Here is an 18,757-nt window from a genome sequence, read left to right as displayed (position 1 = left end):
TTGTTTAATTTTTCTCTTTATATAGTGTTATAGGGGATGAAGTGTATCCACTTCTCCACAAAAGCTGCTCAACCGAATTGATTGAACTTGTGTTTCAATGGGACCCTAAGGTGTGGATCTCATACCTTGTTCAACCAGTTTCTTAATTTTGTCACTTCTACAAGCATCGGTGTCCTTAAACGCAGTTTGTCTTGTGAACTATGGCATTGCAGAAAGGGTTGGACAAAATGTTTTGAGTATGGGACAGACATCTGGCATGTCTAAGGTCCCAGCGATACAGAGTGAATGTGGTTTTTACAAAGATTGAAACACGTTTTAGAAACCTAATCTCCTAGTAATGTTGGTACATGTACTTCTGAAAATAAATATATAGGCAATCAGATGTTCGTCAGTTAACTCGCGCTCTGCTGATCAAGGCTGGTGACTTCATAGTGTCTGTTGTAACAATGCAGTTGACTACAGCAAACATGGCATCGTTACATCTAGGTGAGATCTGTCAATATTGTAGTCCTGATGTATTGCTGAGCCAATTCCATGATATACTAACTGTTAGGAATACAGTGGAAGCTGTCAAACACGGGGTCTATCCAATCCGGCAAGTTGTCATCACCAGCTTGAAAGCTCAGTCCCATGTGTGACTTGTACATTAATCATCAGCTCTACAATCTGGCGCGTTGTCTAAACCAGATTCCTTCTTCAGTCCTGATGAGTGCCAGTTCAGACAGTTTTCGCTTTAATAGTAACTGCATTTATATTGTGCAGCCCCAGCATGATGAAGCTGTGCTTAGAGCATGTTAACTCACTATTACCTCGGATAACCCAAGCAGCCTGTTAGGTGCTAGAAGGTTATAGTCACATGACTTATCCCACCTGGTACCCATTTTCTGCTGGGTGAACAGAGGTAATTTTGAAGAAACTCACTTATCTAAAGTGAGACCATGTGTGTTACATTTGCTTCATTATAGGGCAAGAGAGATGTCCTACCAACTCTCAGGAGTCAAGCTGCCAAACACTAAATCAGCTCATTAACTCTCTGCTTGACAGACAACATAGTCATGCGAGATACTGGAATCAGTAAATGAACAACAGTTGGTGTTTCAGTATCCATCAAGTATCCATCTTAGTCACCCACTAGTGTCAATATATAGGATTTCAAGGTTATCCACACAAAATCTAATTCTAATGCATCTAACCCATCTGCCAGTGTCTATACCAAATTCTGCATGTGTATTGAAAAGCCGATAGTGACTAAATATGACTTGGCCCTCTGAGGTACGACTTATGCAGAGACCATTTGATGCTGACATCATACATTATGTTCTCTAGAACAACATTTGGAATTACCCACAATCCATATCATCAGACTGACTTTGTATACAGTCATTAACCATTCTTATTGGTTCACAGTTGGTTCCACCAAACTTAACTCAAAGGAGGCCCACCAAACATGAGACAGATAAGGCCCACCAGACATAACAGAGATAAGGTTCACCAAACATAACAGATGAGGCTCACCAAACATAACTCCCATGAGGCCCACCAAACATTACAGAGATAAGGTTGTTCACCAAACATAACAGATGAGGCTCACCAAACATAATTCTCATGAGGCCCACCAAACATAACACAGATGAGTCCCACCAAACATAGCACAGATAAGGTCCACCAAACATAACTTAGATGAGGCCTGCCAAACATAGCAAACATAAGGCCCACAAAACATGACACAGAGGCGGCCCACCAAACATAACTTACATGAGGCCCACCAAACATAACACCGATGAGATCCACAAAACATAACACAGATGAGGCACGCCAAACATAACACAGATGAGACCTCTGTACCTAGATGTCCATGAGGAGGACCACACCATGCCTTCAGTGTTATTGAACAAGTTTACACAGATAATGCCCACCAAACATAACACAGATAAGGCCCACCAAACATAACACAGATAAGGCCCACCAAACATAACACAGATAAGGCCCACCAAACATAACACAGATAAGGCCCACCAAACATAACACAGATAAGGCCCACCACACATAACATAGATGAGGCATAACACAGATGAGTCCCACCAAACACAACACAAATAAGGCCCACCAAACATAACTTAGATGAGGCCTGCCAAACATAACAAACATGAGGCCCACAAAACATGACACAGAGGCGGCCCACCAAACATAACTTACATGAGGCCCACCAAACATAACACCGATGAGATCCACAAAACATAACACAGAAGAGGCACGCCAAACATATCACAGATGAGACCTCTGTACCTAGATGTCCATGAGGAGGACCACACCATGCCTTCAGTGTTATTGAACAAGTTTGCCAGGACTGGATACAAATGTGACATACATATTTTGTTAACTTCTAGTACAGCTTTTTAGTTTGAGAATTATTTTTGATTGATCAAGAGAAATTCATCTTTGCCTTGGTTACCTAACAAGGAAACCTTTTTAATGAGAATGATGAACAATTTGTAAGATGTTGTATCCTGTTATTGCAGGGAGGGGTCTATTATTTCCAACTGATAGATTACTACACTGCTGCCTTATCACTCATGGTGCTAGCATTTTTTGAAGTCATTGCAGTCTGCTGGTTTTATGGTGAGTTAGCAACTGAATAGAAGATAATCATGTTTTTCAGATATAAATACAGGTTATCATGAGTGTGTTTTGGGATGGTTAATATCCTGCATTGGGAATAAACACTATGTATTTAGCTGTGTGATAACCTATTTATCATACAATGTCATTCTTACTTTAAAATTTTAAAAAATGTGATTTCATTTGCCACAGATCATGAAACTGAACTTCCTGAGATGTGCCGCATATCTATGACATCACAAATATGAGCGTAGTAATACGTGACATCACAAGCTTGGTGAAGCAATTTACTAATGACCACTCTTTTAACTGCGTTAAGTCATGTAGTTCCCAGTCAGCTTTTATGTTAAAGAGCGTATTGTTGCTAACAAATGTTAACTTAGTTTGAAAAATGACAGAAAACAAACAAATTTTCAAGGCACTCACAGTACCGTAACCATGGCCGTCAGTCTGGACACGATCGACGATGGATAGGCGTGACGCCATGTTTGTTTACAGTGTGAAAGTAGTCCCTAAAATTTGTATATGACCTCTGTAATTTGCATCAGTATCTGTATATGACCCCAACAGATACCGAAAATATCCGTTGGCTTTATCCTGCCGAGAAAACTACCCATTGTATGATAAAAGGTCACTGTCAAGGCCTACGCTTAGTTTGGATTTGTTGTGCATTTTCATATCCCATTTGTGTGGATCAGTGCTCATGCTGTTGATCACTGGACGCCATTTTTTACAGACTAGCACCAAATAGCTTGAATATTGCTGAGTGCAGCAAAAAACTAAACTCACAAGCTCACTGACTTGGCATGTGAATAATGAAAAGTTTAAGGTGGGACCCCCAGCTGGATTTTGTGTTTTAAGCCCAGACTTAATCTTTGTTATTACTGTTACTGTGTGTAGAGTCCCCCTCCTTAGGCTGAATTTGTTTTTGTGTGTGCATAGTGATTATAAAGTTATATGACAGGGAACAGGTTGTTGACATGGTAGTATAATTTATGGCACTTGTGGAGATACCCGAGCTGTGGTTATAAACACAGATGGATAGATACTCTATATTCTTGGCATTAGATATTTTTTCAGCATTGCTTCCCTTTGTTGTGGCAGGATCTGCTGATCATAATGTGCATTCTTATGTTTTCTGTGATTATATTTGTGATTATTGGCATGACTACCGGGAGCAATGAAAGCCAAAGCCACTTTTGTCAAATCTCTTATCCAAGATTTAACACAAACACAAATGATGAGTCAAATAGGAATCTGCAAGGGACCAATCTTTTAGCTGAGTGATCTGCCACAACAAGGCAGTGTTTGACTGTATATTGCAGGGGGCCACTTGTAGCTGATTAAATGACCAGATGTTAGCTATATCCACCACTTGTACAATGTGTTATGATAACTGTTTCAGGTGCTCGACGCTTGGCCCGAAACATTGAGGAGATGACCGGCCGCCACCCGCCAGTTTTCTTTATTGTGTGCTGGTATCTCCTTTCTCCCTTGTTGTTGCTGGTAGGCTACTTTTCTACCTACCTACCCTTACATAGGCAGGACAGTCCACTCTAGCCTGAATTCTTTCTCCAGGGATGGGACAGCTTCCCAGTACACCCAGCTTGTCTTTGAAGTCCATTCTAGCCAAATACCTTGGACAGGGGTACACATGTACAGTGACATCCATTATGAATTGACAGTTCCTACTGACTGACAATCCCTGAACCACATTATTTTACCTACAACCTAGCCCTCCCTGCAGTGCCAAGGCTCTAAACAAAGCAAGTCTAGATTTAGGTGCATTGGCTGTCTGTTGTCAAAACATATTTTAATCAAGATGGAAAAGTAATGTACAAGCTAGAGTCCTGATGATAGAAACCTGGTAATGTTGACAAAGTTAATGACAATCTGAAAAGAATCATCTTGAAAAACATAAGATAAGCCCAGAATCCACACGTCTCCCATTTCCTGTGAGCAGACAGTCTGTCTGGATTCACATTATCAGAGCTCCAGATAGGGCGAGTATTTGCATATTTTACTTGATAAAAATCACATTTACTCAATTAATTACAAACGAGGGAGTACAAAAAAAACCTGTATGAATCACTTAAAACCCAATGGGTCTACAATACCTTGAGTACTTTACTCAAATAACAAGAATGGGCTTGCGTATGATTCGTCGTAGCACACAAACTCTGCAACTAGCTAATGGTAAGCATTGTTTATATATACGCATACTTTTATAGCCGAAGCCACTGTCCGAGGCTACTCTAATAGTCACATGACTTCCATGTTGAGTGTTTAGAAATGTCTACCAAATGTTTGGCAATATGACAATTTTTAGAAACTTTTAGTCTATTGAGATGCATTCATATTTACATATTTTGAAGAGTAAAGTACCCAATAAGGAGAAGAAACTCTGTGTAAAAGTACTCAATTCTTTTTACTAGTGGGAGTATACAAAATGCAATTACTCAAACACAAACAGATATGGAGGTAAATACCCAATTGCTTGAAAACTTATCTGGAGCTCTACATTGTATACCTCCTCAGGCCCTGGTTCAGAAAGCTCTCATAAGCCTGTAAGTTCATAACTTTCCTCATAGCATTCCTACTTCCTAACATTGACTTACGACAGTCGTAGTGCTACGAGAGCTTTGTGAAACGGGGGCCCTGTAGTGTTTTCATATGTTAACTGTAAATGGTATTGCTTCTGTTTAAAAAATCTGGGTCCCACACCACAAATCATTCATATATTTATAAGCCAATAATAAACTGTAGCTTAACATTACGATTACTTTGTGGGTCAGGGTCCTGATTTTGCAAGATATGAATTGACATGATTTGATGTTTTCTACTCTCAGGGAATCATGGTGTTCAGTATGATACAGTACAAGCCCCTGTCAATAGCAGGGTATGAGTATCCACTGTGGGCACAGGTCCTGGGCTGGTTCCTGGCCCTCATCTCCATGGTGTGTATCCCTCTAGGGATGGTCCACGCCATCTACAAGGCAAAGGGAGATAATCTTTTACAGGTAACATGTAGACCTAGTTATCAGTTTCAGTGTTTTTGTATATTAGGAGGATATTGTTTTGAAGTCTGATCCAAGATCGTATTAAACATGACCAATTTAATTTAACAGAAACCATAAAATATACTTGCTGTGCAAATACTTTTATGCTATTTATGAAAATGGTTTAAATATGTTCCTATATTCTGAAAGAGTCTTAAGCCTTTTTGTTGAAATATCTGTATGAGAAAATAGCTGTTTATACTGGAATAGCAGAGAGATGATTTTTATCCCTTAAACAATTACAGTACTAAACACAGAAGTCTGTTGAAATATTGAATAACTGCCTCAACCTACACAGGGTTTGAACTATTTCATGGCTAATCTTGCCCATCTGTAGTTTCACAGGGTGTGATTTCCACTGAAATCCAAGGTGTCCTACAGCAAATTGACCAGAAATATATTTAGATTGTATTAGGTATGTTATCAAATTTACCAAGTAGTGAATCTGCAAGAGCATAAAGTGTGAAGCATGAACATTTAAACAAACAAGGTGGGGGTGTTCTCAAAATGCTGGGAGAACGAGGTCCTAAAGGGTTGATATGTCATACTGTATGATATGTGTAGACTTTATGATCAAAAGATGCCACCAAACTGTAGAATTCAGAAGGAAATTAAGAAATATGTCTGGGCAAATACACTGGATTGGCTTGTCAGGGCAAAGGTAGGTAGGTAGGTAAGGTTTTAGGGCGACCTTGGCCCTTGAAAGTCCTATATGCACCCAACACTTAACAAACAGTTATATTCTTGTCCAGTTATATTACTTCATACTTTTCCATTTTAATTAGGAAGTCTAATACAGCTCTTTGTATGCAACCATATATTAAATTATCGCCAAGTATTGTGTTCAGTGTAAAATTAGTTTTGGTTTTATTTAGCACAATGTCTCAAAGAGCCTTACGTGGGTTTTCATAAGCAGGACATTCATTGAGATAGTGCTGAAATGTTTCTTGGCAGTGTAAGTTACAGCTTTCACAAATAGGGGAAATGTCTTTATCTAAAATGCTTTTATATGCCTTTAATCCACAATGTCCTAACCTGAGGCAGTGCCGACGAATTTTAAAATGTTTGTTGATGGCAGGACACATGGAGTACATGTGTCTTGTCGGGGCAAATCCTGCTGGTCAGATTATCTCCCATTAGTTAGACAGCCAATTATCTGACAGTTCCTAGCATTAAGTAAATCAGAAGACTAGATTTAGGTCCTTGTTTGTATCAAGTTTAATACACAAGTATTCAATTATATTGAGTGATTACTGTAGCACACGTTTTCTATAGGATTACACTTTCTTAGTAAAGTACAAATTCTTGGGTTGAGTCCTAAGTTCACACACACACCTTCAAAGTCAGGCATCCAATCGCCAGCACCCAAAAATGGAAGTCAGACAATTGGTAGTCTAGTCCAGCAATAGCACTGCAGGGGACACCAGAAATAGACTTTACAACTTGTACCCGTGTGGGGAATCATACTAAGGTCTTCAGTGTGATGAGTGAACATGACAAACACTATACTCACTATTCTACCCAACCACCCCTATTATACTTCAGATCAGAACTATGCTTTATTACATTTCAAAAGGTGGAGATTTTTATAAGATATCTAGGTGTCTTTGTAGAAAGCTATTTTAGCGATAATGTGATCATTACTCCCATACTCCAACAGAGACTAACACAGTAAACATTATGGTGTTTTGTATTAATGTATCCAGCATCACAAACATGTTGTAAAAGAGAGATATTTGTTGTTTTTGATATGGTTTCCTTTACACCAAAGTGTATTTTGAGATGGCCCCTCAACTTGAAATGACCTGACATGACCTTGTCACCTGTGAGCAGACACAGAACAGGTGGTGTGTAATCACTGCTAGTTATAGTGTGTTTCAGATAACATGTTACATACACACCAACAACCTGTATTTCACCAGTGAAAATAAGCATTGTGGCTTTTATAGGCACGTTTGTGTTATTTTGATATAAAGTGTGTGTAACGTAAGGAATCATATTTGTTAACATGCTAAGACTTATTTTCTAGCTTTTCCTACAGTATATCCGAATGTCTATATCGCCTTGATGGATGCCATATTAATGTATAATGAGACTTTCACTATAGTTTAACTCTTCATGAATAATAGATGTTTTCTCTCTGTGAACCAACAAATGGGTGTGTATATCCACGTTTCTTGGCTTTCATCAGTAGCTAAGCATATGGCCAGAAAAATACAAATTTGACACAGCCTCAAAGACATGACCCAGATTATAGATTAGGTAGTGTCTGGGTCATTTGTTGAAAAAGCAGTCCTATTGTTATTGGATGTGTATATTATAAACAATATTTCATCTAGGTCTTTTTTTCTACTGATTGTAAAGGTTAAGACCAAGTCTCCAAATGAGGTTTATAGCAGAATCACCTGTTTGGATAGTAGGTCAGGCTGTCATCCACTGGTCCTGTCTGATTACCGTATTTGTAATACTGGGTGCACAGAGTACTAACATCATTGAAATGCTAGCACCTTTTAAATCCATACAATACACTTTTTACAATAAGTATTTTTGGAAACCAACCCAGCAAAAGTATCAACATCTGTAATGTAACAAGAAAGTGTAATCCTAATGACCATTTGACATGTTACATTTTACCACTTTCTAAATGGCATAGCTTTCCACCATGTGAGCCATTCTGATTTACAGCTATCAGGGGGTACACAAAGTTTGTAGTCTAGACTACCAGTTGTCTGACTTGTAGATGTAGCTGCTCACAGTTGAGTGCCTGACTGAGAGTGTGGGTTCGAATCCAGGATGGGACTGAAGCCAACAAAAGTACTAGAATCTGTACCTTGCTAAGAGATTGTAATTCCAAATTACTATTCACACATTGCTTAGGATCAAAGCACTGATCCAACAGAAAAGCATCATGTGGCTTCAAATTTGGTATAAATATCTAGGCCTTTTGTAAGTATGGATCCAACCCTTCAGTATGTCACTGCCTCGTTTGATCCCATACCTGCTATTGTTAGGTGTTGTGTACTTGTCAGTGACCCATGCCATGATTTGCAAAATGGTGGATTGGTGCCATGTAAACCATTTTCCTGGTTACTCATGTATTAAGTGCATACAGTTAGTTAAAAGTGGCTATTTTCATAAAGAAGTGTTACCATATCTTTATTTGTCCAAATTTATAGGGATACAATTTTAAGTCTTAAATCTATGTTGAAGTAAAGTTGTGAATTTTCATGATGCTTAGCAAGTGTAAATAGTATATGACATGTTACATCTGACCACTTTCTAAATGGCATTGTGCATTTATAACTATCCAAGGCATCAAAAGCATCTGTCAGGTTAGGGTTTATGTCAGTAGTGGGACCCATTAGTTCCTGAATCAGTCTGTGTTGAAAACATCCTGTCCCAGGCGGTCGTGCAGGCAGGTATAATTTTTTTACATCAATGTTGAGGTGGGAGCTAATTGTGGGTTCTACTCATGTTTTTGGTCCTTATGTACTAAATGAGAAGACGTCATGGTAGGAGAGTGAGTGTGAATTTGCTTTTACGCCGCTTTTAGCCATATCCAGCAATATCATGTAGGGGACACCAGAAATGGGCGTTATGGTCGGAGAGAAACAAGATGGAGCTATGCGGGGTTCCCGTGCACTAGTATGATGCTTTGTATTCATTCCATGACAAAGGCTGAATTAATCAAACTTTAAATGTCACAACTTAAACTTCTGCATTGAGGTCACCATGACCTGAGTGATATGACCTGTGGAAGGGTCATATAGTATACAAGTATACTTGAGATGACGCTCCACCACATGACATAATGTGTCAGGCTTTGAACCCTAAAAATAGATCCCACAAAGTGGGAAAACCCATTAACTAAATAAAGTCTTTATTTGGAAGTTCACTGAATGCTCAGTGTACAACCTAACATTGGAAAAAGCAGATCTGTCAGTCATGCTATATGGATTTCACCTAGGCTCACTCAGTTCATGACTGGATTGCTATTATGAGATTAAATGGGTATGTTTATACTGTATATACTTTGGTGTCGTGATATATATCTTGAATGTTTCTGACTTGGCATAACCCATGTAGATCTGGGTGAGAACTGGTCTTCAGCAACCTTTGTTTGTTGCAAGAAGTGACTAACAGGATCAGATGGTCAGACTTGCAGACTTGCTTAAATTGATGCTCATACAGTTGATCACTAGATTCTCTAATCCAGACTGGTTTATTTACAGACTGCCTCCATATAGCTGAAATATTGCTGTGGCAACCGTGAAAAACAAAAAAAAAACAAATTTAACTTAACAGAACCCATGATTCTCAGAACTGTTTTCTTTTTCACAGAAATTCCGAAACAGTCTCCGTGCACAGATAATGGACGAATCATCACCACCACTATGGCAGGAGGACATTGTGGATAAACATCCAGTCAAACTGATATCAAATGGCCAGCTACCAACAGACTGCAAGAACACACGTGTTTGATACCTGTAGGACAATATGTGTCTACATGAGCAATGTCGTAGAAATGACGGGTGTTACAGACAAACCTGTTTGAATCTGATACATGTTTTGAGTGCATGCTTTCTCAGTCATGGATCATATGTTTGTGGTCTGTTAGGTCAGTAGAGGCCAATGTCAAGCCTTGTTCCTGACACTCAATACTTTTTATGGCATTAAGTTAAATTCCTACAGCAGAAAATGGTAGACAGTAGCCTACATCCTACTGATTGCTGATTGGCATGATGATGAGTAGAGGAAATGGTTCTATATCATGTCATGTATTTCATGGTGTTACATCATGTGATGGTATGTGTGTAGTTGAATAAATTGTTAGGAAGGATTTATTGTAACTGAACGACTTCAAACTGACCAAATATTTAGACCAAATACTATACCTCAATCAAAGGCATCTATTCATATTCTTACATTCTGTAAAAAATGTTTCAAGATGTTTGCAGATTCCAGGTTTGCATGAAACATCACAAGATAACATCATTAACATCAGGAACACTGTTACTGCTTTTTTTAAGGCCTCCTGTATAGATTGATTACTGGCTTAGGGGTATGTTATAATATTTTTCAATTAGATGCTTTGAGACAGATTCTGGAAACTGATGACTGAATATTGCTTAAACCACCCAGTTATATCTGCATTTCACAGTTTTTAATGTCAGCAATCTTTAAGACAAGATTCTTACAGCTCATTGTATCAACCAGTAGTATGTCAAGAAATTAACTGTGAATATTGTGCTTCTGTGTAAATGTATGGATGGAAGACCCCACACTTGGCCAAATGACATATATGATATATTCTAAGAACCCAAAAAGTGTTGCTATGCAAAATAAATTTCATCTCCTTGATGGACTTATTAAACCAATATATATTCTAGTGTCTGGTCCAATATCGTGTGATTCCAAGCTTGCTGGAATTGTAGCTTAGCTCAGTGTCACAACACACTGGAGTTATCTCCCCTGGACTAGTGTCCTGTATGGCTCTAAGATTTATGCTAGTATCATTGTTCACCCTTGACAAAATGGGTTATGTATTCACAGATGCTTATGTTGCAGTTTTATTTCAGCATTTAGAACTGCTACTATATAATCTATTTTCAAATTAGCATATTATCTGTAATCTTGAATACACTCCCGCCTATATTGCAATCAATTGCAATTTGGTTATTTCAGTTCCGAAATAACAAGTCCAATATGCTCTTTATTGTTCTTTATTGGAAACAAGTAAGGAGTTAAATTGCTACCACATATGTTCAGGAACAAATGGATCATCAGCTGATGAAGACTTTAGATTTTTGTACCTTATGTGTTTTGACATCCGAGATGGATAAAGTTCATATATGTGTTCAGTAGAGTATGAATTCTGTCCAAGTGGAAATTCATGGATCTGGCACAACAAATATACATCAGGAGGAAACTGGAAAATTTCTCACCAGTTTCAGAAATATAATACACTTCTTATTTTTGAAAAAAATGAATACATGGCCAGTATATTTTCTGAGAATTGAACATTTTTACATATGTTATTTTGATAGAGTGGAGGTATAGCTCTTGATCCTGTTAGAATTTCCATGTACATACAGTTGTCTTTTCATCAGATTTAGGACTAATAATAGCAAGATTATGCTTGCGAAAGAATGTGGTCAGTGTTCACTAAAGGTCATGTAACATTCAGGATAAACATATTTAGATTATTTTCATGATGCATCTAGAATAAAAGAAATACCTCCTTTGAAATATTTCATGCAATGGTTAAACACAGTTTCAAGCTTGTATTTCGAAAAAAAAATGATTCACCAAGTCTTAAATTGGACTTGTTATTGCACAGTGGGAGCATCATGTATTTTTGGCCTAGAATTAACTGAAAATTCTTCTGAGTTTGTGCCATAGTGTCTGGTGCTCAACCCATCAGTCTTCATGTCTTGATGTTTCTCCACTAACCCAGCCAATACATGCAGCTGAAATGTCCCAGTTATCATCACTGCAGTGGCATCTCCTGAACACGGTGGCCATATTGACAATTCATGCCTGACTACTGCTTAGGTGTGTCAGCATATCTTATTCAAAAATTCACCTTGAACTTTTGACCTTTGCGTACTGCTGTGGTTGCCATAGCAGTCATGTGGGCATCTGCTCAGCCAACTGCTTATTGTTTTTATAAGGATGTACATTCCGTCATGAATATTTTCATCTCGGACAGGCAAATAACAAAAGTAGCCTGCCCAATGATCTGGTCCATATTATTACCCCTAGCAGTAAATATTTCATAATATCAGACAGGTTATCTTGTCATTTTAAAGTATTTAAGGACTTGAATGTGAATATTATGTTAAACTACTTATGATTGGACAGTTTTTGTTATGGTAACCAGTCACAACATTTTGTTTCTGTTTTTCTTCTTCTTCTTCTTCTTCTTCTTCTTCTTTAACTGGACAGGCAAGTTTGTATCTGGACTGGTGCTGATAATTTCATTAAGTTACACTCAGGCTGTCTGGCTTGGAACTTTAGGAGTTATAAACACTGCATACTGGGAGTTTTTTTATCGGTGGTGTCTATTACATGCTGAGGGATATAGACTCCGTCTGTCTGTCCGCCTGTCCGTCCATCCATGCATCTGTAATCATTTTGTTTCCGGAGCATAACTCAGAAACTGTTCAATATTTTTAGACCAAACTTGATAGATATAATAATCTCAACCTATAGTTGTGCCTTTTGCTATTTACAGATTTTTGGCATTATTCTTTTTTTGTTTGTTTGTTTTTCCATGGGACATTTTGGTGTAAGTCTAATGGTGGGGTGTGTTTTATTTCTGGAGCAGAACTCAAAAACTATTCCATATTTTTCTGCAAAACTTGGTAGATATATCGATCAGAACCTAAAGTGGTGCCTTTTGCTGTTTACAGGTGTTGTGATTTATTATGTTGTCTGTATCCATGGAAATGTTTCAGACTTTGTCTCAAACAGGAGGGATGGGCTTTGTTTCCGAACCATAACTCAAAATCGGTTCTTTATTTTTCTGCAAAACTTGGTAGATATACCAATCAGAAGTTAAAATGGTGCCTTTTGCTATTTACAGGTTTTTGTGATTTCCTAGTTTCTTGGTTTCCATGGAAACAATTCAGACTTTGTCTCAAAAGTGAGAGGTGTGTTTCATTTCCAGAGCACAACTCAAAAACTTCTAAATATCTTTCTGCAAAACATGACAGATATATAGGGGAGACCCAAAAGTGGTGCCTTTTGCTATTTACAGATTTTTGTGATTTATCATGTTCCCAGTTTCCATGGAAACAATTCTGACCTTGTCTCAAAATGGAGGGCTGGGCTTCGTTTCCGGAGCACAACTCGATAAGTATTCCATATCTTACAACAAAACTTGGCAGATGTTTGAGGCAGACCACAAAGTAGTGCCTTTTGGTATTTACAGTGTTTTGGCATTTTTATTTTTTTCCTGGTATCCATGGAAACAATTCTGACTTAGTCTCGAAATGGAGGGATAGGCTTCATTTCCAGAGCACAACTCGAAAACCATTTCATATCTTTCAACAGATCTTGGCAGATATATGAGACAGATCTTGAAATGGTGCCTTTTGCTGTTTACAGATATATGGCATTTATATTTTTCATGACTTCCATGGAAACGATTCAAACTTAAGAAAACATCAATTAACCTTCAGATGATTTGCCCTTTCAAATATGTGGGGGTCGGGAGGGATATGTCATCTTCTGATGACTCTTGTTAATATTAATCAAAATGTTTCGGAAAACTTAGGTGAGCTGTCAAACCCTTTTTATGCAATAAGATCATTTTCATTGACATTTTTGTACAGACAGAAATGAATACAAATCTTATTTTCGATGAAAGATATTTGGAAATTGTAAAACACATCAAGCATGTGTTCTTGCAGCATTGGTCAATTATTGCTCACATTTCTGCGTGAGGCAGTGAGTACTGCCATGCTGGATGTTAGTAACAAGACCCATGGGTATATCTTCTCAGGAAGCTCATATTTTCACTCATCATTTGTATTGACACATCTGTAAACCAACTAATGAAACCCAGGCCTCATGAAAACAAAAATCTTTCTTCTCAGAGTCTTATTTTTAGAATGATAGGGTGACTGTGCTTCCTTGCTTATTTCAGTAAATAAACTAATATTCCAACATTGATAACATAGATTTTGGCTAGGAAGACAAGACTCATTTCTCAATGGTATTATTACTATGAAACTCATTTACAGGCAAAACTGAGTATATTTTAGTTTGAAAAAATATTCTGTCCTCTATATATGACTGTCATTGTTGGTTATGTCATTCTATATGTCTGTAGTCCATAATACTAGTTATTTGCATACACAGAAAATGTTTTAGTTGTTAACAAATTATACCTGTTTGCTTTTCACACATGCTTTGTCAGTTTCAGTTTTTATGTAGTTGAATATCCCACATTTTTTATGTTGAAAAAAAAATAGAGGAAAATGTCCAGTATGTATGTCTATTGTCCACTGACTTTGTATGTTGCGTGAAGCTAAGATTGTGTTCAGCGTATTTATTTCAAATTTGATTGATCGACATCAAAAGGTGACACGTTAGTAGATTGATGGTTTATGTAGGTTAAAAAACAAAGTGACTAGGTCTTGCGTGATAGCTTGTTTAATTGAGCTATAAATAATTATAATTGAGTATATTTTTTTTCTAGACTGAAAAATAGAAATCATATTACCATATTTCCTCTAATAAGCACTGGATCTCATAAGAGTGCCAGTCTTCTAATAAGTGGCAGTTTAATGCAGTGGTTGTGACATAATGAATTACACCCAGTAAGTGCAATAAGCGCTGGGCCTTTATTAACTGCAGGGACTGGAAGTGATGTTGAAGAAATGTGTCTGGAGGCATTATTAGAGGAAATGCGGTACATAGGCAGATTCATGAAATAACTAAAACTTTCATTCATTTCATGAAATGACTAAATAGGTCAGGCATATCACATCAATTATGTCAGTCATTCATGAAATTTAACTTAGTCTACAAATGTGGATAACAGTTTCAACATAACTTATTGTCACTAACAGTCAAAACTATTGTGGCAACGACTGTTGCACTTCAGCTTTGAAGCATTTACATCTGTTTGTTTGACACTTGTTGTGTCCAGAGCAGCCACACATCACAAAACCCTGTCAAACACAGATATATGAAATGAGATTTCATGAATGACTGAAGTGTATTGATTGTTTTTATAGGAGATGACGCAAAACGACTGACTACTTAGTCATTTCACGAAATGATTGATTTCACAGTCTGACTGTAGCATAAACATTGACTTGCATATGTGCTATCTTGAGGAAGCAGCCAAGAGGCAGGTTGCAGGTGAATGAGAGCAATGTACTTATGTCTTTAACCATAGAGTTAATGCTTTCTGATTAAAGTGATTAAATATATCAGATATTGTCTATCATAGATATATTATTACGTAATCGTATCAGGACCAGACAATGCAATGATCAACATCATGAGCATCGATTTGTGCAATTGAGAAATGATGACATGTGTCAGCCAAGTCAGCGAGTCTGACCACCTGATCCGATTAGTGGCCTGTTAAGACAAGTATGGATTACTAAAGACCAGTTCTAACCCGTTTCTTCATGGGTAGTGGTGAGACAAGGAGGTACACAAGAAGATTGTGTTTATCATGCTGAATATGTGGAGGAAGTGCATCGGTTACTGTTAGTGTGTTCTGCCTGTTGCAATTTATAGGTGATTACCTACCAAAGAAATGTGATGTGCATCTCACCCAGATTACATTGAATATTTTAATATTTGCAAGCAAAGGTAAATGAACTAAATGTTGAAAACTGTTCTCTGTATCTGTTAGGAGACATGGGGGACACCTGTTTGAGACAGTTCTCTGTATCTGTTAGGAGACATGGGGGACACCCGTTTGAGACAGTTCTCTGTATCTGTTAGGAGACATGGGGGACACCTGTGTGAGACAGTTCTCTGTATCAGTTAGGAGACATGGGGGGACACCTGTGTGAGACAGTTCTCTGTATCTGTTAGGAGACATGGGGGACACCCGTTTGAGACAGTTCTCTGTATCTGTTAGGAGACATGGGGGACACCTGTGTGAGACAGTTCTCTGTATCTGTTAGGAGACATGGGGGACACCTGTGTGAGACAGTTCTCTGTATCAGTTAGGAGACATGGGGGGACACCTGTGTGAGACAGTTCTCTGTATCAGTTAGGAGACATGGGGGACACCTGTGTGAGACAGTTCTCTGTATCAGTTAGGAGACATGGGGGACACCTGTTGGACACAGTTCTCAATATCTGTAAGGAGACATGGGTACACCTGTTTGGAAACAGTTCTGTATATCTATAATCCATTTGGCTCAAAAGTAGACCAATCTACCTTGAAAAACAGTAAACATAAAATACTCAATGAAACACTGATCATAATCAAAATATCATACCAACTCTGTGAGGAATACGCAGAGTTGGTATGATGTTTTGATTATGATCAGTGTTTCATTGAGTATTTTATGTTTATTAGTTTACAAAGTAGATTGCAATTCATTGGTCTGCTTTTGAGACAAACAGACTATATTAGGAGACAAGGAGACACTTGTTGGAGACAGTTCTCTATATCTCCTAGGAGATTTGTTCTTTTGCATGTTTTAGACATAGGTGTGACATGCAAAGACTGCATGAATATGTCATTTACATCGATATATGTTGTTTTTTTATCAGGTGCTTTGTACAATGCCTGCATGTTTTTTGAGCACTTTTTTTCATGTTTTTGTGTCATATTGACATTTCCAGGGTACAAACAATATGGTCATTAATCATTTCAGATTTTATGGTTGCCCTGTTCTTCTGTTTATAACTGTTCATTCATTTACATAGTAAACTTCAGTGTATATTTATTCATTGCTGTTTCATCATAACTATTTTCTAAACTGAAAAGAATGTATTATAGATCATTCAAAGTTGAATATGTTATGTTGTTTTGTGATAAGAGTAAGCATATAGATGAAGTAAGTATTTTTTTAACAGATACCAGTACATTGAGATTGATGAAGATTGTTGTGGTGATGAAAGATGCATCATGTTTGGTGATATTCATCTCAAAGTTTTTAGTTATGAATCTCGATAAATGTGCAGGAAAGCGTCCTCGTTAAACAGTACCATATTTGTAGTAGATTACATCATGAAGTTATAATGTTAACAAAAAGGTCTGCCATGATTCACCCAAACTTCGATTCAATTTTGGATATAGGACCCTTGATATGATCATTTAGAATTCAATTCTTCATACAAGTAAGAGCATCAGATTTCATTTAACTCTTAGAGTTGTATTTTTTAGAGTAAAATCCATCATCAACCACACTCCGGCACAGGAATGACTTAGCATAACATGGTTGCATGAATTCAGGGTAGGAGAGTGATTGTCAACTTGGCTGCTAGCGTCAGTTCTCATTGGATAATTAGCCTAACATCATCCAGTCACGTTTCACCTTATTTCAGTGCTTGAAACTGATTGAGTTGGAATCAAACTTATGTCCTTGCTGTGTGGAAATAATTCAAATAGGTATTAATCGAAATAGTGATAATTGTTATCAAAAATCAAAACTAAGGTATCAGGTTCAATTTTCAATCAATCGAGCTAAATCGTTTCAGCCATATTATCAAATGTGCTTTAAAACTCTTGAGATTGAAAAGTAATGAATGATCTCAAGATGATTTTGTTACAGTTTTCAACAATGTGATGCAATGCATGCATTCATACATGCAGCCAAAAATTGTGTCAACTTACAATTGTCTCAAAGTGAAAGCAAAGTCCCTTAATGTTGATAATTTAGTCCTTATAATGCACATGTGTCAAACCTCCAATATTTCCAAATATTTATGTCGGTTCTTACAGCTTTCGCACAAAAGTTTTGACTGTGTTTGGTTTTGTTTTAAATGTATATTGTTTGTTTGGGTTTTTTTCATTTTATCATAAAAACGTACATATTGCTTGTGCACAGATTTCCTAAACAAATTCCAACAAAATTAGAAAATATTTGATGTGGTGTTGATCTGATTACATTGACATTGACATGTTGGAACCAAGATCGAGGCTGGTCCTATGAACGACCTGTTGTTCAAATAGGCAATGCATAAATATAATCAATACATTTTATATAATCTGTTTTAATTATCCAGTAACAATTCGAATTTTACAGATAATCTGAATATTTCATTTGATTCCTTTTCAGATATCATGTTCATTTGTCAAGATCTCAGCAGTGTCTGCAAGATATTGCATATTCATCTCATGTTTAAAATTCTCTTTGACAAAGTGTAATATCACTATTTGCTGAATTCCTAGGAAGGATACAATGGTATTTTTACTGCACATAGTGTGGTCAAATCTTTATTCCAAATGCCTTATACTCAGGTCCCTTGATGGGCTCTCCATTAGGCATGGGTGCAGACGATACTCAAGCAAATCTGCTAATATGATTTGTTAATACATTAACATGAAGCCAAAGTTCCTCATGGACATGTCAAGAAGTCTCTTTGACAAA

At 37.4% G+C, this 18,757-nt stretch overlaps 1 protein-coding gene across 1 annotated transcript in view; it reads left to right on the top strand.

Moving 5' to 3' along the window:
* LOC137296917 (sodium- and chloride-dependent GABA transporter ine-like) overlaps positions 1-11,979 on the top strand; it is a 91,581-nt gene extending 79,602 nt beyond the window's left edge. The window contains exons 10-13 of the mRNA XM_067828819.1: positions 2,520-2,619; positions 4,025-4,125; positions 5,469-5,639; positions 10,020-11,979. Of these exons, the coding sequence (XP_067684920.1) occupies positions 2,520-2,619; positions 4,025-4,125; positions 5,469-5,639; positions 10,020-10,160 (513 nt within the window). The 3' untranslated portion in view covers positions 10,161-11,979. The remainder of the gene's footprint in view (positions 1-2,519; positions 2,620-4,024; positions 4,126-5,468; positions 5,640-10,019) is intronic.
* Positions 11,980-18,757: the final 6,778 nt, after the last annotated feature.

Source organism: Haliotis asinina, chromosome 1 (genome assembly GCF_037392515.1).
Source record: "Haliotis asinina isolate JCU_RB_2024 chromosome 1, JCU_Hal_asi_v2, whole genome shotgun sequence".
In the NCBI taxonomy this organism is placed as follows: domain Eukaryota; kingdom Metazoa; phylum Mollusca; class Gastropoda; order Lepetellida; family Haliotidae; genus Haliotis; species Haliotis asinina.
The sequence above is the reverse complement of the archived record's forward strand: the minus strand, read 5'-3'. Positions and strand labels throughout refer to the sequence as shown.